This window comes from Chenopodium album, chromosome 26 (genome assembly GCF_948465745.1).
Source record: "Chenopodium album chromosome 26, dcCheAlbu1.1, whole genome shotgun sequence".
Taxonomy (NCBI): domain Eukaryota; kingdom Viridiplantae; phylum Streptophyta; class Magnoliopsida; order Caryophyllales; family Amaranthaceae; genus Chenopodium; species Chenopodium album.
The window spans coordinates 26,796,317-26,819,577 of NC_137859.1; the positions used below are offsets into that span (position 1 = coordinate 26,796,317).

Sequence of the window (23,261 nt, forward strand, 5' to 3'; positions counted from 1 at the left end):
ATCATACTGATTAATATACACTAGTATACATGCATAGGTACCTAACAGCTGTGGATGTGTGAGTAGTGAAAATACCTTCTTGTTATGGTAGTTCACATAGTAAGAGGAGCTTGATATCCCTGTATCCGTAGCCGTAGCAGAAAGGGTGATTGAGCGATCTTTGAGAAGACTCTCAACGTCAGCCATCCAATCCAGGCTGGCCGTGGATCGAGAACCTAGCGTCTGTTGATGCACCCGAAGAATACTTAGTAGGGACAATGGGAAACTGAATGTGATAACAGTCTATGAAGGTTGCAATGGTGTAATATTGTACCTTGCTGTTGGGTGGGTTTGTACTAGTTGAGAACTGATGAGTTTGAGATTTGACAATCCTCTCGGACAAGTCAATCGAGCAATCGACAAGCATATTGTCGTCCTCATCCAGCCAGACCAAGTTGGTGGGAGACACCTTACTAATAGCCTGCTGCAAAAGACAATCTCCGTTATCCGAAAGCATTTGCTCAACTGTATGTCTCAACTTTGAATAGTTTACCTTTCTCTTTTGTTTGTTTTTAGCATTTGGGGGACCTGATTCAAGGTCTGCATCCTCCTCGGAAATCCCAATAGAGCATCCAACAAGTAGACTGTCTTTCTCATTCTACCAATCCAAATTTGTTGAAGAACGATTGCTCCTCTCCTGGCCACACAAGTTGATATCCTTAAGCTAATTATGTACAACCAAAGTTAGTAAAATTAAAGTGGCACTCATATAGCATAACCATTAATTGATTACCCTCCGACGAGCAGGTTGTTTCCTCTTACCCCCACCAATCTTTTGCTGCGCACGGAACAACAACAATTACCAACAACACATTAAACGTACACTGGACAGGTTTAATGCATCACCGTAATGGACTGCCCTTTTTTGGAAAATGTTGTTGAGTACTCGAGGGAGGTTTACCTAAATTTTCCTCCAAGCTCTTTCGCTGTGAACAAGTGAAATCGTTAATAACATATAATATATCAAGACAATCATCCACGATAGTTTGCTTCATGAAGTGGAGGTAAGAATGTGTACCTTCCTAGGAATTGGTTTCTTATTGTGTTGAACCTTACGGACTTGTTCCTGTGTTGGCTTCCTTGTGGTAGCGGATTGCTTTGTGGGGGTCTTCGTACGAACGGGTTGCTTTCTTGGCTTCGTCGTAGGAACAGCCTCACGGGTCTTCTTCTTATGGGGTGGTGTCTTAATAGGTTTCTTGTAGCCTATTTCCGACAGACCCTTGTATCGTGTCACTTTTGGCCGTCCTCGTCCTCGTTTTTTAGTGACCGGATCTCTCACTATGGCTTCAGGGAACAAAACATCATCAGTCATGCCATCTGACGCCCCAGGTTGTTGCGTGCCTGCTGACTTAGAATGATTCCCTTCAGGGGTGTGATGAACTGCCTGTGACCCATCTTCTTGGTATACAATAGGAACATTTTGTGCGAGTTTCTTCCTTCTACAGTCGCTTACTTGGGATTTAATTTTCTCCAAGCTCTTAATCACCATTTGGACAGTCACATCATCTACCATTGCTGCCTCATCACAAATTGGCTCAAAAGCGTTAATCAGAGTCGTATACCTTTGCACCTCTGCGGTCTTATCAGGATCATGATACGAGACTCTAACTTTGGTGTGCTTGCGTAGTATGTCCTTACGCCATCGACTCAGAATGTACCTATCAGGAATTTCTTTAACGTGATTCAGATCAAATATCCTAATTGTATGTCTGCACATTATCCCATCGGTTTCAAATTTTCTACATTCACAGCATACAACCTTTGTTTCAGTGTTGAAAGTAGCTGAGTATAATCTCCGTTTATCAGTTAGAACATCCTCACTTTTTCCATCCGGAACGATCCAAACACGATCTTCAATCAAATACTGTACGAGAATGTCAGATACCTTATTCTCTTGCCGTGGAACACAGTACATCATGCGTATGCATTCATTCTACACTTCTTGAAACTTGGTATCTGTGTAAATTTTTTGAAATAACTTCTCAACATTGAAACCAGTAACAATTCTTCTAATGTACTTAAAACACTTGGCATCTGCATCAGTTTCATCCCCAACCCTCTTCCTCAATGCACTATCATATTTCACAGGAAATTCATACAGTTGAGTGTTCCTGTTAAGAAAACCATCAAAAAAATTGTTTATACTCTCAACTCGTTGCGTGGTCTTCATGCCCGCCCAAAAATATTCCTTCATGAAAGCAGGTACCCACATATGCCTTTCATTGTACAAAGTGTTTAGCCAGTCGTTGCTTTCCAACTTAAAGTTGGCAACTAATCCCAACCATCGATTCTCGAACTCCTGAATTGTAAAGCTTTCATACACAACAGACTTCAACATTCTCTTGATTTGTCTGTACCTGCAAGACAATAAGCGTCATCAATGCAAATTACTTGTTTCCCACAATAACGACTTTAAAGAATATCGGGTTCCTAACCTTCCACATTTACCGAGCTTATCTGGAATCTTTCTCATTATATGCCAAATACACCAACGATGGCGAGTATTCGGCATAATCTCCTCCAAGGGCTTCCGCATTGCAGGTGCTTGATCAGTTAGAATTGTTAGCGGGGGTTTATCTTTCAAACACTCCAGCCACTGCTTGAACACCCAACGGAATGTGTCAGAATCTTCCCGAGACACAAGTGCACAGCCTAGTAGAATGGTTTGCCCGTGATGATTAACACCAACAAAATTCACGAAAGGAAGGGCGTACTTGTTGGTCAAGTATGTGGCGTCAAAGCAAACAACGTCCCCAAACTCCTCATACGCTGCACGGCTACGGGGATCCACCCACAACACGTCCATCAACCTTCCATCTTCATCGAGCCTCTGTGTCTAATAAAAATTCTGATTTCTGGATTGCATTTGTTGAAAATAACTCATCATCGCAACTGAGTCCCCGCCTTCCATTTGCAGCCTCCTCTTTTTATAGACCTCATGCTGAAGGTCTTTAACAGTGAGCGCTAGATTTTCACTACCTCCAACCTCTGTCGCCATGCACCCATGTATTTGTGATACTGATACGCCTTGATCAAAAAAGTTGAATAGGTTCTTCCTAGCCCTTGATGTGTATTTCTTCATTCTGTACTCTTTCACAAGCTTTGCCATGGTAGGATTAGGAGTGTGGTTGGTATGCTCCAAATTCACTTTCTTTATTACCCATTGACCCTCCCGATTAGCACTTGCATAAACCATAGCTCCACACTCGCATTTCTTAGATCTTCTTTTAGATCGACTCAAATCATCCTCCACCACGACCCCTCCAACTACACCCCCCGAACCACCAAAACCCATAGCCTTAGCCCTCTTCTTTGCTTCTCTTTGCGCCCTCATGTCCGGCTTGCCATAACACTCACATCTCCACGTTGTAGATATCCGCTCTCTCACCTCTCCTTTACAATACGCACCCTGAACCCGACTCACCCCAAAGCCTATTTGCTCAGCATATTCCTTATAATATACTTCAACATCTTGCCATGAATTGAACACCATTCCAACCTTCGGTTCTTCCACGTAACTAACCACACTAATGTGATTACTCGCTACAACAGTTTCAATTGTCTCAACCGTTTTGAGTGGTGTTGTGTACTCCTTCCCATGCGAATTACGAGGACTAAGCTGACCTTCTACAAAGGGAACAATTACACCGGTATTATCAACATCCCTCGGGTCATGGTTGCAGTTACCCTGTTCAGAACTCACTTCCCTACACCTAACACAGCTCCCCTTGTCTCGGACATCAACGCCATTACCGGCAGCACCAGGTGAATCATCACAGTTGTGCATTGCCAACCAACTTTTATGGCCAAAACAAACTCAAATCTACAAACACCCAACACGAAGTATATTTACACATAGCAAGATTCAAAGAAATAACTTCATATACACATCAACTCATATGAAACGTGCTCAAACCACGTAGCACCCCACATGGATCTCTTTCAATTGCACTAATTTACTGCCTACTTCAGTGCAACAATTACAAATCTAAATGTAATTTACTGCCCAAATCGATCAAAAACACAGTCACGCAAATTATTCTTAATTATGGTAAACAATTTCTAATCTTCCTAGATCCACACTTACCTATGCATGTGCAATCATTACACCCGGAATTTGATTACCCAATTGCCTACCTACACTTACACTTACCAAATTGTCCAAGCGATACCTCCTTCATACTTAAAATCAACAATTACTGTTCTAATTATAATACAACATCATGATAGTATTAATTTTGCAACGACAGTATCAAATTACCAACAACGAAAATGTCACATTACCCAAATATATCATAACAAAACCTAAATCTATATGCAATGATCAACTTCCTTTCACATACTTACCAAATCTACCGAGTTTTAACGACCGACAACCCTCCTCGAACGCTTCTACCGCACCAAAGCCTCGATCAACGCTAACCGATCATCATCTCCAGCCGTTATTCCATGCTCCCAATTGCACTCCACGAAACAAATGGTGATATAGTGTTATTGTTCAAAAAGATATAGTAACGGGAGTTAGTTATTATCGTCAACAGATGCTTACGGAGTTAATTCACTCCTCCATGATGTGTTCTATTAGTCAGCATCAATTGCCAACGCATTTTATTAGCTGCCTACTCAGCTCGCAAGGTGTACGTAACACTGTTCCACTTATTTACCAATTTCCCCTAAGATAAACAAATTTTGTTCATCTTGAAGATGAATGGGGGCCTGCTCCCAATCGATAGAGGCTACTTCAAAAGAAAAGGCCCTTTTGTTATCCCAAACCTGAGATATATCTTCATTTGCTCCCTCCGTAATGTTGTTTCTTACCCTCAAGATTAGAAGAAGATTGGGGAATTTGTTTTAATACTCCAATTCACTAAATATACAATCTCCTACCCCCTACTGCCTCCTCCTGTTTGCTATTAATGTTTTATAAATTCTCAATTAAATTTTAAATGTACCCTAGAAAATATACAACTTTTAAAATTATTGATAACAAAAATATGACATGGAATTTGAAAAGCAACTCTTCTTTAAATTTTTATCTATGGTACAAAAAAAGTGACATATTTGTGGATGAGTCCAAATTATAAAATGTGGGCTACGAGAATTACATTAGCTTTTTTTTTTTTTGAAGAAAGAATTACATTAGCTTAGTATAGTATATTATATTATTATAGCATAATAAAAAAAAGGAGTTTTAAATAGGCATCATCATCATTCTGTCACTTTTTTTACCTATTAATCATTAATTTTGTTTATTAATCATTAATTTTGTAATTTTTTAATCATTTATGCAGAATTAAATTAATGATAATAATAGGATAAAAAGACTGAAATACCCTTTTACAAAATTAAAAGAATGGAAAAATCACTTTGTTTATTTCACGCTCAACAACCCTTTTTTCCAGTTTCTCACTTCAATTCATTTTGTTCTCAATTTCTACCTCTTGATTCCCTAATCCCTCAAAATATTTCAATCTCAGAAACAAAGAACTTGTTCACCATTTATAAATCTTCTGCTCTAAGGTATGTTTTTTTGTTTAATTCATTGATAAATTTGTTGATTTTGAATTTTTTTTTTATCGTACAATTGTTCTCAAATTGAAGAATCTTGTGACTATTTCTTCTGATTTGTAATTTTTCATATGAAGTGGCTTGATTTTTTATATTCATTTGGGTATTAATGATTTTATTAATATTTACATTGAAATTTATTGAAAGAATTGGGGAATTTGGGATTGTAAATTATAAGAATTTTGCCCAGATTATCATACCATGGACATGCATTGTAGCTTGGACCCTTTGTGTTGATAATTAAATAATGATTACTCTAGAATTGTAAATGTTGAATTTGACTGGGGTGAGGTTTGTTCTGACTGCAACAAGCTTTACTAGTACTAACAGCAAGGGAACAATTGTTGTGCCTCAAACTTTTGTCCATAGGAACAATTGTTGTAATTTTTCTCATGAAATGGTTTAATTGTTCTATAAATAGTTGCTCCATTTGATTTCGATTTTCACAAACTCAATTTCCTTGGATTTGAATGTTTTAGATCAGAGCAACGCATCAACAACAACCCATCAATCATATTAAGATAACAATTGTGCATCCATAAACTTAACTAATTGACTGGTTTTCTATTTAATTTGTATTCTTCGTTTTATTTTTCCTTTTTTTTATGATTAATGTTGTTTCTGTGATGATATGAATGTTGTTTTAGGGAGAAAAAGTATTTTGTGGACATTTTACTCAGTGGGATGGTTATTAGTAGATTATTTTACAATGTATCCTTGTCTTTTCTTTCGTCGATCTTTTCCCATTTTCTCCCAGCTCTTATTATTGGATTTTGTCCTTCTTACTTAGCTATACTAGTGTGCTTAATTAGACTAATCATATTTAGCTAGCTTTGGTCAATGACAACCATTTCGTGCCAAATTGCTTACTAATTACCTACTCTTATGTTTAATGTGATCTTTTATCTTCTTACCAACCTAGCAAGCTTTGCTATAATTTAGAGTGGTCCAACTACCTCTTAGCTTGGTGGTGGTGGTTTAACTATCTTACTACTATATAAATTAGTTTTTACTAGTTTAATTTGCATGCAAATCATCATAGTTTTTAATCGATTGATCATTTTTTATAAGTGTTTGCTTGTATTGGTTAATACTCACAGTAGTTAAATGAGAATCAAGTTAGATGAAAAATAATGTATTACTTATATTCTTTTTGCATAATTACTACAAATTATTATAACTTTTTTTTATCATTATAATTATTTAATTATTATATTTGTTTTTTTTTTTTTTTTTTTTTTTTTTTTTTTTTTTTTTTGTAGATGTCACAGAGTTGTAAAGGAAGAGGTTCAAAAAGTAAGAGGTTAAAAGAGAATTCTAATATCAATGAGGATATTCCTATTTCACGATTACGTCCTACAGTATCCAATAGGGCTAAGCGTGTTAAGACCAACAAACTTCTCTCAATCGGTACACAAAATCCTAAATTTAGACCTGAATATATTGCACAAGATAAAGGGGAGCAAGAATATTTGGATTCTTTTGAAATAGCAATTCAACAATCCGCTCATACTAGTCAAACCAATGATGATGATGAGGAGGATGGGGAGGAGGAGGAGGAGGAGGAGCATGAGGATGGGGAGGAGGAGGATGGGGAGGAGGAGGAGGAGGAGCATGAGGATGAGGAGGAGGAGGAGGAGGAGGAGGAGCCATTGTCAAAACAACAATTTGGTTCAAGAATGAGTAGTTATCGAGGTAACTTTGAGGTGCATGGGCGATTTGGGGGAGATAAACAGGTTTGTCTTGAAGACTATAGTGAGTTGCAAGATTCAATTGATGGTGGCCCAACAAATCCCGAATTGCTAAAGAGTTTTCGTGGTCACGTTGCATATTATATTTGGCATGGTCGGGTAAGTCTAAGTAGTTAGTTTATTTTTTTTAATTTGTAGTGTTTATTTAATCTGTTTCACACTCTACATTTCAACATTTTAATTGGTAAGAGATAAATACATATTTTATATTGAATTCTTACACTTTATTTGTGACTTGAATAGGAACGAAATGTATTGAAGGGTCACAAACAAAGTGATCGTTTACAAAAGTGGAAACTTCGTAATAAGGAGGTGAAGGCATTAATTATACCTAGTCAGCTTTTTCATCTGGCCGATTGTATGCATTCTAATTTGAATATGCCGTTAATATCTGCTTTTGTGGAGAGGTGGCATCCAGAAACAAATTCATTTCACCTACCTTTCGGAGAGCTAACAATAACGCTACATGATGTTGCATACATTTTAAGTATTCCTATCACCGGACAAGCAGTTTTTGGCAAACCCGTAGTTTCCCAATTAAAAAGAGCATCTAAAAACCACTCTTAATATATCAACATCTAAGGTGGATAATGAATATCGTAGGGGGAGCGTGCGGTTAAACTTTATACAAGGTTGTTGTTCATCAAATAATTTGCATTCGTCATCAGAAGCTATTGGATACTTGTGGTGGTTGTTAGGGTGTACTATTTTTGTAGACAGGTCATCTACTAGTGTTAGTCCTTATCTTCTACCATACTTGGTTGATTTGGAAAAGGTTAAAGATTATGCTTGCGGTGCTGCTTGTTTGACATATATGTATCGTCAATTAGGGGTAGCTTCCAGATTTGACAATGCTCAAATTGCTGGATGTTTAACGCTCCTTCAGGTATTATTAAATAAAAAATTTCCTTACATTTTTATATCAAAATTGGTAATGTTAATAAAATACTATTACTTTTTTTTTAGGCTTAGATATATGCTTATTTTCCGACATTTCGACCCCAAAAGAACAAGGAATGGGATTTAAGATTACCGCATGCACAACAATGGATCCCTCCACATGTTCATAATGTTGGTATTGATTCTTTGGTGTCTTATAGACACATACTAGATGATATGAAAGTTGATGAGGTTAGCAAATTATATATATTTGTACTATTGAAAATATTTACTATATCCTTCACCATTTTTTTCTCATATTGTTATTTTTAAAATTTAGGTAGTGTGGACTCCATTTGATAGAAATCCTCATCAGACGTTTCCGATCACATTGTATTCTGGTGTAATTCATTATAGGGATATTACAGAGCCATATATGCCTGATCGCGTATTGAGACAATTTGGATATGTGCAAATTATACCCCTACGTTTATTGCATCCCAAAACTAGTTATAGAGGACCAGAGAACAACAAATATAAATGCAAACATGATGAGAACCTTCGTGCTTGGGATTCTTGGATGAATCATTGTTTTAGAGTAGGTGAAGCAGGTTCTGACAGAGCAAATTTTTCTACTGAAATGGTAGAAGGATATCTCGACTATTACCAAGCTCGCACTCATATTCGAATTCATAGAGATGTCGCATTAACATCAATGCCAATAGAACCATGTGATATGTCTGAAGTTGCAGTAAGTTTTATTTTATTTAATTTTATTATTTTTATTATGACTATATTGTCGTACGATAACATTTATTTAAAATTGCAGCGTCTGCAATACTTAGGTGCAAGAGCTTATCCACTTCACCCAGACATTCGACACCGAACTAATGATGTGACATTTTGGCAATGCCTTGATGATTTAACCTGTCATTTAGAAGATTGGATGCCAAGACTACAAGATGATCGTCAAAGAAGAGGTGGAGGTGGTAACTCAAGGAGGGGTATTCGTAGGGGATAACATTTGTTTTATAGGCAGTTTTTTTTCTAGATACAAAGTAACACTTGCTATAATCATATTGTTTCACATATATATTTTAAATTAGATGCAAAGTTTAACATCCAAAATTTACACTTGTTAGAATCATTTTGATTGATTTATAAACACTTAGTCTAAATATGAAGCAAATAAAAAGAAGTGGGATAAAATAAAAAAATTATAACAAGAACAAAAGTAAGATCCTTTATAAATTCAATAACAATGACCAAATTTCCTCCATAAATTTGTAAAACAAAAACCAGAAAATTGTCTATTTATCACCATTTAATTGACGATATAAATCAAGTTGATCCTTGAATATAGTTGAAGCCCATCGTTGCACATCAGAGCTGCCATTATGGATGTTAGAGGAAAAAATAGGTGGTAAAGGAATATTTGGTGGCATGTGGAGAGAAATATAATGATTACTCCATACGTAAGCTAAATTGATGTATATAGATGGCGGTTGATCAACCAATCGAGTCTCCAATGGTAAGAATGTAACAGATTGATCTTTTGACCAACTAGTCACAATTCTTTGATATCTAGTAGCGACTACCATGCTCAAACCTAGTGTATCATACCAATTCTGAAACGGAGCTGGACACTTGTCACAATTTACCACATCAAGCATTCTATTATACTCTTGAATACTTCCTAATGCTTCCCTATCTCTATATAACTCCACATGCTTGGTTAACTCATCTTGTAAATCACGCCGCACATCAAGCCATTTATTTTCGTCACCATACTCAAAAGTGGCAATTACTCGAAAACCACAGTGTCCATCACCACGCACATTTATATTTCCTTCAACATAAGGCAATATGAATTCGGGTAATTGACAAGGCCATGGAAATGAATATCTAGTTGACTTTGTTGTTTTCTTTTGCCCTTCATATAACATATTAAATCAGAATTTTTGATTTGTTAACAACACGAACTATTATTAATAAAAGTAAAATAACAGTCAATACCTTTTGATTTCTTTTGGGAGGTTGGTACATGTCCGGTACAACTTTCTTTTGCTCTCTTTTCCTTATTTGGATCTATATATGTTATAAATTATAATTATTTATGAGATAACTAAATAATGCACTACATAGTTAATCAAATATAGACCATTAAAAATGTACCTTTTGATTTATTTTGTGAAGTTGGTACATGTTCAGTATGACTTTCTTTTGCACTCTTTTTCTTCTTCGGCTCTGTATATATTATAAATTATAATTATATATATATATATATATAAGATAACTAATAATGCACTACATAATTAATCAAATTTATACAATAAAAAAAAATACCTTTTGATTTTTTGTCAGCATCTTGTTTAGAATCTTTATTCGAATTCTGTTTTTTCTTCGATCCTGCATATAAGTACATACATTAGAATTAAAGAAAAATATGTTTGACACCGTGACAATAAAGTTGTTAAGTTCACCTTTAGTAGCATTCTTCTCGGAATGCTCCCAACCAGATTTATCCCTCTTTGTTGGATTATGTTTTGGACGACCTTTGTGGGGACGATGTATTGGCTGCTTCAAATTGGTAGATTCAGGAAACAGTATATTATACATTGCATTTGCAAAAAAGTATTGTTGATCAGGAGGGTATTGTTTCATCATTGCTACTAATTCGTCTATTCGTTGTGAAGATGTTTGTCGTAAACCCTCTTTCTCCTGAAAATTCAGTCCCTCCATGTCCAAAGTCTTCCAGAATATATGGACATCTAACAAATCAATTGGAGTATACGTATTCATTAATTCACACATTTCATGGGCACACGGTAAACCATAACTGCTCCTCATTTCACATCCACAAGCCTCGGCATTTGTACCTATTTTCTTGCATCTATCATTGTATTCGTTTTTTAATAACGAGATAGCATGATGAGATACCTTACACTTAAGACGACTAAATAACTGATATCTAGTGATGTGCAGACTTTTTGTACGAGATTTTTCCATTTCAGCTTTGATTTCATTAAGTTGCATCTCCACTAAATCATGAATTCTTGGAAATATCACATGAAAAGCTCTGGTAGCTGTTCCTAACCAATTCTTCATTTGAGAGTGTGCGCTCTCCACCCTACAGAAATATATTATGACAATTATATCGTAAAATATAAATCTGCAGTATTATAATAATCATAAACTAATTGTATCATAAAATTTACCTATTTGTCGTACGAGCCCCAAAATGAAGAATTGTTTTGGTCCAAGCGGATACGAATCTCTTTTTATAAGGATCTAGCCATATTTTGTGAACATAATCAACTACTGTCGATAAATTAGGACTCCATGCACATACCATTTCAGCAACAGCCACATTGTATTCTTCTTCTGTTAAAGAATCGACTATTTTTTTCCACCTAATTGAAAAAGCTTTTGCATATATTTTATTACCCGTTACATCTGTTACATATCTCTCCACGTCTTTAGCGATATGCCTCTTGCAGAGTAAATGTGCAGAAGATGGAAATACATGTTCAACAGCATTCATAAGTGCCCACTCTCTATCTGTGACAACTACTCCGGGGTTATTCTCAGAGCCAAATAATTCTTTCACCCTTTGCATCGCCCATAAGAAACTTGTAGTTTTTTCATTTCACATGAAACCAAATGCAACATGAAAGTTTTGTCCCGTTGAAGATACTCCAATCACCTCTAACAAGGGCACATCATACATGTTTGTTCGATACGTTACATCTATTATAATAACATGAGGGAACAATCGAAGCAGATCAACTGCTTTGGGATGTGCAAATAAGACATCCCCAACAGCATTAGTCCCATCCTCTTTTCTATGCCATTGATAATACCCATAGTCCTTCAATAACTTAAAAAAATATTGCATAGGAGATAAATCACCTATTTCTTTTCTTTTGATTTTTTTGTAATGCATTATCGATGTGTGTCCTTCCACTTACATTTTTGGGGTTTTCTAATTGTATTTGTTTTAACATTTGTTTTGGCTTCATGTTGCTTCGTTTAAAATGAGCAACCTTCTCAAATTCTTCTGTACTCAATTTTGCAGCCGATGTATGCCATTGCTTATATTTACCTAACGTGTGGTTATGTTTACTTTTATTCACATCAACTAATAATTTCCATTTACCCCCAACTTGCTCAGCTCCAAGAAGTTCAAAGGGACAACAATTCCTTTTTGTACTGGTGTTGTATCTAGGTTTGAATTTTTTGTCGGGTGAAGGAACATTATACCTATAGGGTCCACTTCTTTCACATCCAATATAAACTCGTCCAATTCCCAATCCATTCCCTCTACGAGAAGTTTTGATAGCAAAATACATATCATTATTTTTGCCGACTTCTTTCACCCATTCTAAAAGTTCTGGGCGATTATTAAATAATGTGTCCGTCATAAAAAGATAGCCAACATCAGGATAATTCTCAATGTTCTCATCATGTTTAAAATGATAATCCTGTTCATAGTTTTGACAAAAATCATCTCAATTAAACATCACTTAGAAGAATATTATTCTCATCGATTAAAATAATGATTAAGAATAAAAACAATTTTTAAACAAGTGCAAAAGTTAATGATAATAACAATAATAATAGTAAAATTAATAATAATAATAATAATAATAATAATTAAGCCCTAAAAATTAGAACCCGAAAATCATATCCGGGGGTCGATAATAACCCCCGAAAATCAAACTCGGGGAGAATAGTTAACCCCCGGAAATCATATCTGGGGGACATTGTTGACCCCCGGAATTTTTTTCGGGGGTTATGTCGATCCCCGGAAATTATATCCGGGGGTTATACTCAATCCCCGGAAATCAAATTCGGGGGTTAATGTCAACCCCCGGAAATCATATCCGAAGGTTATTGTTGACCCTCGGCTATGATTTCCGGGGGTTGTTGTCGACCCCCGGCTATGATTTCCGGGGGTAATTGTCGACCCCCGGATATGATTTCCGGGGTCATTGTTGATCCCTAAACTCTTATCGTTGTTGTTCAGTGCCAGATGAAAATTTTAACTTGTTTGATTGTTCATCGATAAATTAAATTTTTTGCGGAAAAAAAAAAGTTATAGCACATAATATTCATACCTCAAAAAAATCGTCGTAGTGCACTTCGTTATTGTCCATGAGATTGTATATTATTGAATATTAGATAGGATGAAAGGATGTTGAAGTATGTTTGTAAATTAAACAGTACGGATGATTATATAGGTGGGAGTGTAAAAGATCAAATTATAATAAGGGCAAAATTGGAATAAATACTTTTTAAAAAAATTAATTTATTCTGCATTTAGGAAAAACTAATCCTGCATTTAGTACCCCCCATTTTATATTTTATTTGATGGTCAAATAACAATTAGGCTTATCCAAAATAGAAAAAACAAATTTCTAAAAAAATAATAGAAAAAACAAATATGATCCATTTTATTCTAATTGTCTCATTTAAAATCTTGCACAGTTGTTCTACGGTTCGATTAGTTGGCATGTGAAATAAATTTATGTAGGGAGTTGTAATTCATAAGAAGTTATATTCCTAATGAAATTTCTTGAAGTTGTTAACAATGGAAAGTTGAAATTCCCGTGAATTTAAATTGACTAAAAGGACCTTAGTAATTAACTTTTATGTTTTGTGGGAATTTGAAATTTCCATGAATTTCAATTTCTTCTATTATTGTGTTATTTGGTAAACCAATTAAACAACTATCTTAGGGCTTGTTTGACATCATTTTTGGTTTTCAGTTTTCTGTTTTTTTGAAAACTAAAAACCAAAAACAAGAAACAAGAAAAAGGTGTTTAACTTTTTTGTTGTCAGTTTTCAAAATTATCATGATATTAATAAATCTAAATAATTTTTGATTCATTATGTGACCGGTCTGCTGTAGTCAGCCTTAACGGTTTGCTTGACTTATAATATACTTTCAAAAAACAGAAAACCACAGTAACGCCAAACGAACCCTAAATTATTAATTTCCAAAGGCCAATTTCATTGTGTTTTGTTTTGTTCTTGCTTTGGACATAATAACATTTGGACTTGTATAATTGAATACTTTTCTTCTTAAATGGTAACGGTGTGCACGGTTTGAGAGTATGCTTGGTTGATTCTAGGATAAAGCATGCTAAGGTAATTGGTTAGAACTAGTGCGATTATAAAACCGAATTCTACTTGTTTGTGGCATGTTTGGTAGTTGCTTCCTATAGTCGATTTGACACCAATAGTGAGTTTTTGCTACATCCGTGTGAGTTTCATTATTTTTTTTTTCAAGCCATCAACATTTATTTGCATGAGCGGCATGGATCCTTGACTATTGCGGACCTAATCTAGAATCTTGACTCATATTTCTTAAGACTGAGACCGAACCATTTAGGGAGGACAAAGACATCTTTTCGGGGTGGTAATTTTTCTTTTTTTAAGGATAATTTTCTTCATTTTGTCTTTTTGAGTTTACATTTGCCTACTTTCTAACTATTTGAGTCTTTTCCCTTTTTTTCAAGCCACATCTTTAGAATTTTGAGCCTTTTGTTTCTTTTTGTTCCATTTTTGGTTTTTGTGAAGCAAATGATCATATTTTGGAGGTTGTGGTATATGAGTTTGGATATTGGTTCATATTTGTAAGCAAGCCTGTGTTGTGAATATTTTGTGAACAATGGCAAGTGAATAAATGAAAAAGCCGTCCAAAGTTAAAAAAAGGTAGGACAAAATAACTGCAAAGTTGGAAAAGTCGTCCAAAGTTAAAAGAGGCGAGGACAAAGCACTATGAAAAAAAAATGAAAAAATGAAAAAAAAATGCAAAAATATTTTGATATGAATATTCTTCCTTTTTTAGCATTGAGGACAATGCTCTATTTAAGCTTGGGGGGAAGCATTCTCACGCTTTTTGTGTATATGCTTGTGAGTGTAGCTTTGAATGAGCTTGGGGATGTTAGTTTGTTTTTGTTTGGTGACTACTTGATTGTGATTCTAAGAAAGGGCCCGTTCTTTGCTTCACTATTAGGAAAACCACCAAATTTTAAATTTTAGCCTACCCTCACCCTTTTTCCTTAACGTTACAACCTTTGGGAAAGTCCTTTTGACCTACGTAGAAAGTCATTCATCGGGGGAGAGAAATGTGAGTTTAAGCCTAAGGAGAAGGGATGCATAGTCAAGATGTCGAGTAGCCTAAAAATTCTCTTTTTCTGGTTCCTTCGAGGAATAATTGAGATGCTCTCTAGAGTCATATTTGAGACTAATAGGAAAAATTTAGTAAGATCGTTTGGGATGAAAGTGGATTGTGAAAGCTAGTTCCTATGCTTAGCATATTTATGTTTCAATCAACCTTGGATATCTTGGAACGTGAACTCCCTTACTTGTTTAGATTTGCATTCATTTGTGCTTGTACATTTGGAAAAGTTCTTTCATGAACATTTGTTTGTTTTGTTTTCCTTTTGACTTATTTTTCATGCTTTGCCTTGTTTGTATTATTATGAGAGTTATGGGTCAAACTCTTAGGATACCCTTACGAGAGCATCACTCGTCCTCTAGGGAAATCTAGGGGTTTAAATGGCTTATCTTTAGTTGCTAAAATTGATCGTGATTCCTACGAAAGTGAGTTAGTGTATATTCTTGTCTCTTCTCTTCTTAAGTTTGTTTGAATAAGCTCATCATTTTCCATCCCTTGGTTATGTTTTGCTCGAGGACGAGCAAAATATAAGCTTGGGGGCATTTGATGGGTGTCATTTATGGCACCCATTTGATGAGAATTTAGGTTGTTTTCTCCTTCCTTTTATGGCTTTCATGCTTAATAAATGCTTGGTTTTATGCTTTTGCTCTTAGTTTTACCTTTCCTCTCTTATTTTGTAGCTTTTGTGTAATTCATTGATTTTCTAGCCTTTTCTCCTTTGTTTGCTCTATTTTTGTGGTTGTAAGCATTGTACGAGGTTCGGGTCTTGATATTGGTGATTTACTAAGGTGGAGGAAGCTTTTGGAGCAAGCTCACGACATTTGGAAAGCTCAAGATGCAAGGAGGTGCAAGTTCCAAGTCCTAACTCTTGCGCTCTCATGTCATGCTACCATGAAGAATTGGTGTTGAACCCACTGTCAAGAGCATTAGCTACTGGCACTCCTAGTGTTCATGATCATCATAATCGTGCGACCTTAGCAAACGCACGAAGCCGCGAGGAGATCGAAGTAAGCCAGATAGACGCGAGCGCGGGTGCGCAATTAGTTGGCGCGAGTGCGCCACCCCTGCAGCATGGGCGCGCCTCCCCTGCAGTGCGGGCGTGCCTTCCTGGGTATTTGTTGCTCGTTTTTGTGTTTTCGCGCCTCTATAAAATCATTGTAACCCGATTTTTGGGGCAAGTTTTAGTAGAAGTTTGATATTACATTTTGATCATATTCTTAGCTTAGTTGAGAGTTTCTCTCTCTAGTTTTAGGGTTAGTTTATGAGTAGATTTTAGAGAGAGAAAGTGAGGAATTTCAATGGTGATTGAGAGATTGAAGATTCAATGGTGACAATTGTGTTAGAGATCTTCTCTAATATCAATGAGCATTTCTAACTCTATTTCATTTATTGTTTTGATTAGTTAATTCATGTTTGTTTGATTGGATTTGGTTTGATTTGATCTTTGATGCTTGATTAGAGTAATTGTTCTTCTTAGATTGTTGATTCTTGATTTCAATAGTTGTTTGTTGATTTGATGATGTTGTTAGAGTAGTTTGCTTGCTAGGGTGATGGTGAAGCTTATATGATGTGATGGATTGATGTAAATTGGGGGAAATTGATGGAGTTGATGATGTGATTAAATTGGTTGATTGATTATGTGCATGTGTATGTTTAAGTAGGAGTGATCAACCTAGTTAAATTGGTTGGTTGATTGATTATGTGCATGTGTATAGGTTCACATTGATACGGTCCATTGATTTGTGTCCTACATTTGTCGATTGAGGTGATTTGTGAGGTTCCTAGTTAGTGTCTCTCGTAGTTGGCGCTAGGTTGACCTATAGGAGATTAGCCTATCACCCTCTCTTGATTGCATAATCGACCTTCCCTCGCATCACTCGACTTAGTCAACTTCGTATCCCAATTTGCTATGTTCATTGCTAATATAAGTGGATCCTAAACCCTAGTTTTTCATTATATTGATTCCTATTTATCTAGTTTCTTCGTTTAAGTAGATGTTAGTGTCACCTTCTATCCTTAGACTTCGACCTAGCTTAGGCACATAATTGAAAGCACTTAGACATAACTGTTCCTTGTGGTCCGACCCTTGACTTACCTCTATACTTGTATTTAGGTTGGTTAGGTGACTATAAATTTTGTTTAGCTTAGGGAGGATTAGTCCAACGACCTAGTTCTACCCCACATCAAATCTCTATATATATTCATTCACATATTAATTGATGACCATTCGAATTTTGATAAATGTTCATTTGGATTGTTATATATGTACAATATCATATTGAAAACTAGCTATAGTCACTTAGATTTAAATGCAAGTTCATTTCATTCTCATATTTAGAAATGCTCATGAGTCTCATTTAGATATTGATACAACATGCATGAAAATTGTTTATTGATAGATGTTTATTTAGATATTAATACATAAATTGTTTATCCTTGCTTGGATATATGTATATTCACATATTTATATAATGCTCATATGTGAAAATCATAAGGAATTATAAAATTATTTGCCACTGAAATTAGGGGTGTCTGTTTGGTTTTCGGTTTGGATTTAGTCCAAATCCGATCCAATCCAAAATATAATTCGGTTTTAAATTTTCCAATCCGATTCGATCCGAATTTCTCTCCTGATCCAATCTGAATTAAAATTCGGTTATTTGGATCCGATCCGAAAATCCAAATCATAATACATTATTTTTTAGCGCCTAATACAATTATAAAATAAAGCTTTAACATAAATAAAAATCTTCAAAATGATGAATAAAATAAATAGTTCAACGTCAAGTCATTAATTAATTAATACAAAGTCTCCCGAATTTAATTTAAATAAATAGTAAGTATTTGAGCTAAACTTGAAAAAACAAAGAAATCCATATTTATATAAGCTTAATGTTACAATTCGGTTTTCGGTTTGGATTGGACCAATTAGGGTCAATCCGATCCAATATGAAAATCCAAATTTTAAAAAATCTCAATCCGATCCGATCCGATTTAAAGTTTAAATCCGATTCGAATTGATGATTCGGTTTAGATTGGATTGGATTTCGGTTTTTGTCCGAATTATGGACACCCTTAACTGAAATATGGAGTGTAATTGTGCTAATTTTATGAATTAGTTGAGCTTTCGTAAAAATTAAAATTTGAATTAGTTTATAATGAAAATGACTTTTGGGTAAATGTTCATTTTTATTTTAATAGATGTTCATTATGATATTAGTATATGATCATTCACATTCTTACCTTAGAAAATATCAACTAGGGTCAGTCTTGAGAGAAGACTACCTAGTTTTGTTTATGATAATTAAGATATTAATGAATGTATAATGGGATTTAAACAATTGTTCATTAAGATTTAAATTTGTAAATGTTCATTCTCATGTTGAATATATATTCACATAGACTATAATAATACATGCTCAACTTCATATTAAATTATTATATACATACATTTTAACTCTTATATTGGGAGATGTTTATTCGAATATTGATACATAGTTTTTCTTTTGGATATGTGTATATTCACACATATATTAATGTATGTTCAATCACATATCAGAAAATGTTCAAAAATAATCACATATTGTTCATTCATTGTAGAAAATGTATTTTTAATTTATTACTTTACTGTGTGTTCTTTTTCGAATTCGTTATTGTTATTCATTTGTAAATGTTCAATCTTGAATCCTTAGCTTTCAGGTACTTTTGTTTGGAATGTATTCATGGTTGTTTTTTTTATTATTATTATTTTATTTTTTTTTGAAAAATGTGATCTCTTATTGTACAGGTTAATTAATCAAGTAAGGAAGTTGAAGGCGGCAAATGTATTGTTCTCATCAGATTATGCTTTTCATGGAAAACACACAAATTTCATATGATTAGAGGTGCAACAAGGAGGATATATCTATATAGACACTTTTGAAAGAGTTATATATGTCTTCGATAAGTGCAATTAATAGATATATCAAGGATCACTATTATGGAGACAATAAGTTCATTCTATTAGGGCGTCATCCTCTGTTGCTAGACTATGAGAGATAATCTTTGGACTAGTCAAATAGTTCAAAGCCCTTTAGAATGGATCCTATAAGGTCACACACAAGGGTAATGGGTTTAGCAAGTTAAAGGCCCATTAATGGGCCTCATGAGCATTCATTAGTCATAAGTATGATTGGTCTAAGTGTAGTTTGATTGAGATTAGGAATTGGGCTTTGACTTGGACTATTATTTAGAGATATGATCTATAAATAATAGTCATGCCTAGGGTTGATGCATCAAGTCACAATTAACTTACAGTGAATTGTGAATCTAAGCCACCAACATCTAAAGCCCTCAATTCCCTTCAAACTCACGACCCTCTCTCTCCCCTCTCACCCACGGCCAGCCACCCAGGTGGCTCTCGTGGTGCTGCACGGTGGTTCTTGGCTAGTACGTTGTTCATACATCTCCGTAGATGGTCGATTGAAGAGTTCTTTTGCGACTAAGTAGCATTAGTGGAGGTCTTAATCCATGCCCGTGGACCAAGTTGAGGAATCACACTTGAGGTTCTTTATCTCCCCTTGTTCTTGCTCGATCGCACGTGGAATCACGCTTCAAAGGTACAATTATGTGTTCTTTATGTGTTATGCAATGATCCTTGGTTTAGGTGCTTTATGAATATAAGTCATGTTATTTCCGCTGCGTAGTACCTATAAACTCCTACAGTGGTATCAGTTAACCTATTGCATTTACGCATATTGACTATAATCCTTTGATAATCCACAATTTTAGTTCAATTAGGAGGGAGAACAATTTAATTATGGGTCAATTATTATATTAAATGTGATTTAACTCTTGGAATTGATTAAAAATGATTTAGTAATGCTCAAAATAGCTGATGAGTCTATTTTATATATATTATTATCCCCCGTCCCACGTTCATATTTATGCTTATTTGAGCTTTGTGGAGCTATTTTTATTACTAATATACGTTTTCTAGTGTTTTTGTAAAGTTGGTATTATTTTGTAGGAATTAGCAGAATTATGATAATTACCGAGCTTATTGAGCCACTACAAAGATATCAGTGTTTAATTGTATTTTATGACCGAATATTTTAAGCCCAAGACCGAGTTAAAGAAATTTGGTTCGGTAATTAAGGGCTCGATTAAGTAAAAGAGGTCCAAAGTTTTTGACACAAATTATGGACCAAACAAGAGAAGAAATGGACCTTAAGCAAAAGAAGCCACAAGGGCCCATCTCGCAGCTCTAGTTGACCGGGCCCGATTGGGCAAGGATTGGCCCGGTCAGGTGGACATCTTCAGCGTCAAGCACTTAAGCGTGTTGAGTTGTTGGTTGCTTTTGGGCCTGCAAATTCCGAAGTCCAATTTTCCGCAACTTTTATTGTTAGCTTTGTTAGGCTTTATTTTATTAGTTTGAGTGGGGTTGGAATTCCTTTTTGTTTCTTTATATAAATAGGATAGTAGTATTACATAAGGAAGAGGTCAGTAGCTAGTTTTAAGGGCCTGTTCTCATTGACTGAACTCAGCTGAACTGAACTGAACTGAATTCAGCTGAACTGAACTGAACTCAGCTGAATTGAACTGAACTGAACTGAACTGAACTGAAATGAATATTTTATAAGAGAAGGAAATTAGGAGCTGAACTGAACTGAACTGAACTGAACTGAACTGAACTGAACTGAATTGAGCTGAACTGAACTGAATTGAGCTGAACTGAACTGAACTCAGCTGAACTGAACTGAATTGAACTGAACTGAACTGAACTGAATTTCAACGTAAGAGAACAGGCCCTAAGTTTTGTTAATTTATTTAGATTTCTGTAACTTAATTTGTTTCAGTTAGGATTTTCATAGTTTTTGTTCGTTCGTCAATTTTGTTTTCATGCAAGTGTTAGTTGACTTCTTTTATTTTTGATTATATTATTATTTTCTTTAAGTTTTGTTATCATTATTTTCTTAATTTCATATCATCCTTTTTAATTACGCTTTCTTTTATTTTGTTAATTCATACGTAATTCTTGTTTACATAATTATTATTTTATTATTATTATTATTATTATTGTTATGATTTGTTTAATTGCTTTGATTAGTTTAGTTTTAATTATGCACGAGTAGTTTTCTTTTTAGGGTTTGTGGGGATCCATAAATAATATGAAGAGGTAATTTATTATTGTTAATTGTCGATGGTTGATTTATTTCCTATTGATTGATTTAATACTATGCAATTAGATTAGCGCTGGTTTAATTGTATGGGTTATGCAATATTGATTTGAGATTCGAATATGAGAATTAATATTAAGGCCTAGTTTCAGTAGGCAGTTTAATTTATAAATGGTTAAGTCGAGATTCAAGAGATGAGATTTAATACCGGTAAATTAACTCTGTGATTGTAATACGTTGCGAAAGCCATTTATAATATGATTAATTGATACATTGATGATTGATTAATATGTTTAACCCTGGGGGTATTATTTATTGGTGAACCTATGCCCTAGGTCTTTTATTCATTGATTTTCTCCTACTTTTATTTCTCCCTACTCATATTCTTCGTAGTATAATTCCTTTAAACGACAACAATTGGTTACTCTTATAATTTAGATTATAATTAATTAATTAGGAATAGAAAGACCAGTTTCCCTGTGGATTCGACCCTACTTCCCTATCTACTTTAGTTAGAAGACTTAGGTAATTACTTTTGATTGGGTAATACGACTTTAGCCTGTCAATAGCCATGAAGAGGACCGTTTTTTGCCTTATTATACTCGAAAATTTCGAAAACCCTAACCCTAGATTCGAATTTTTCGAAACCATAAACCCTAAAATTTTGATTTTGTGTTTTGGTTTTGAATAATTTCGATTGTTTAATGCTTCATGATTTTAATCTAGTTGATTTCATGTATAAATTATGAATTTTGCATGATCAATGATTTGATTTAAAAGTTAAATTAAATTGGGGATTATTTTCATGAAGAACCCTAGATTTTAAAATTAGATTGTGAATTTAATTTTAATTGAATGAATTAGCATAAAAGTTATGTTTTAATTTATCATGGACCACATGAATTTTATTTAACAAAAGTTGTTAGTTAAAATTGATATATATATATATTATATATATATATAAGGAACATATTTTTGGTGTAGTTTCGGGTGGCCGCCGCAGATGGTGGTCCAAGAGGGAGGGCAGCAGGGGTCCGAGAACTAAGAGTAGCAGCACCGTGCAAAGTGTTGCGCGACACTGCTAATGCTGCTCTGCACCGCTGCTTCTACAGCATACACCGCAAGGTGTACGGCCACCGTGGCCGGCTTAGGCTGGCCATACCACGGTGGCTGGTGCACAGTTTTTCAAAAAAAAAAAAAAAAAATCAGTTTTTGAAAATATTTCAAGATAATTAAAAAATTATTTTGGGATAAAATCAGTTTTATTTTAGATAAAATCTTTTATTTGGGGTAAAATCAAATCTTTTAAAAGTTGTTAAGTTTGATATTATCCATATATTAAGTTGTTATTATGATAATTATCCATAATTAAAGTGGTTAATTTTGGATAAGATTTGTTAGGATGTTCTGTGCATATTCGAAAAGGATAATGATTGATTTAAATAATGTGATTATCCCATAATTATTTTTGGATATAATTGATTTAAAATTTTGTGATTGGCTAGTAATTAGGATAGAATTTCCTAACTTTGTTAGGATAATCTTTGAGGATAAATGTGATTTATCTTTTAAGATTAAAATAAGATTTGATTCTATCTCATGACTAATTTAGAATAAATGTTATTTTATTGATGATCATGAGTAATATATAATATTATCTAATTACATTAATTAAAA

General features: G+C 34.5%; 3 protein-coding genes and 1 long non-coding RNA gene across 5 annotated transcripts; 1 reads left to right on the forward strand and 3 right to left on the reverse strand.

Annotated features, from left to right (window-relative positions):
- Nucleotides 1-1,972: 1,972 nt before the first annotated feature.
- LOC145616952 (protein FAR-RED IMPAIRED RESPONSE 1-like) lies at nt 1,973-3,826 on the reverse strand. The gene is made up of 4 exons (XM_081671665.1): nt 2,975-3,826; nt 2,475-2,875; nt 2,256-2,396; nt 1,973-2,150 (listed from the first exon to the last, which is right to left on the reverse strand). The coding sequence occupies exons 1-4, from the start codon at nt 3,824-3,826 to the stop codon at nt 1,973-1,975; spliced, it is 1,572 nt and encodes a 523-aa protein (XP_081527791.1).
- Nucleotides 3,827-7,229: 3,403 nt separating this feature from the next.
- LOC145618470 (uncharacterized) lies at nt 7,230-8,735 on the forward strand. Of its 2 annotated transcripts, XR_014107918.1 has the most exons (3): nt 7,230-7,457; nt 7,602-8,489; nt 8,578-8,735. It is a non-coding gene; the product is annotated as an uncharacterized LOC145618470 (long non-coding RNA). The 2 variants fall into 2 exon arrangements; XR_014107917.1 differs by having other exon boundaries at nt 7,602-8,735.
- An 812-nt stretch (nt 8,736-9,547) lies between these two features.
- On the reverse strand, nt 9,548-11,856 carry LOC145616954 (uncharacterized). Its single transcript, XM_081671666.1, has 4 exons — nt 11,456-11,856; nt 10,721-11,367; nt 10,584-10,646; nt 9,548-10,170 (listed from the first exon to the last, which is right to left on the reverse strand). The coding sequence occupies exons 1-4, from the start codon at nt 11,854-11,856 to the stop codon at nt 9,548-9,550; spliced, it is 1,734 nt and encodes a 577-aa protein (XP_081527792.1).
- A 30-nt stretch (nt 11,857-11,886) lies between these two features.
- Nucleotides 11,887-13,396, reverse strand: LOC145616955 (uncharacterized). The gene is made up of 3 exons (XM_081671667.1): nt 13,358-13,396; nt 12,209-12,721; nt 11,887-12,108 (listed from the first exon to the last, which is right to left on the reverse strand). The coding sequence occupies exons 1-3, from the start codon at nt 13,394-13,396 to the stop codon at nt 11,887-11,889; spliced, it is 774 nt and encodes a 257-aa protein (XP_081527793.1).
- Between the last annotated feature and the right edge of the window lie 9,865 nt (nt 13,397-23,261).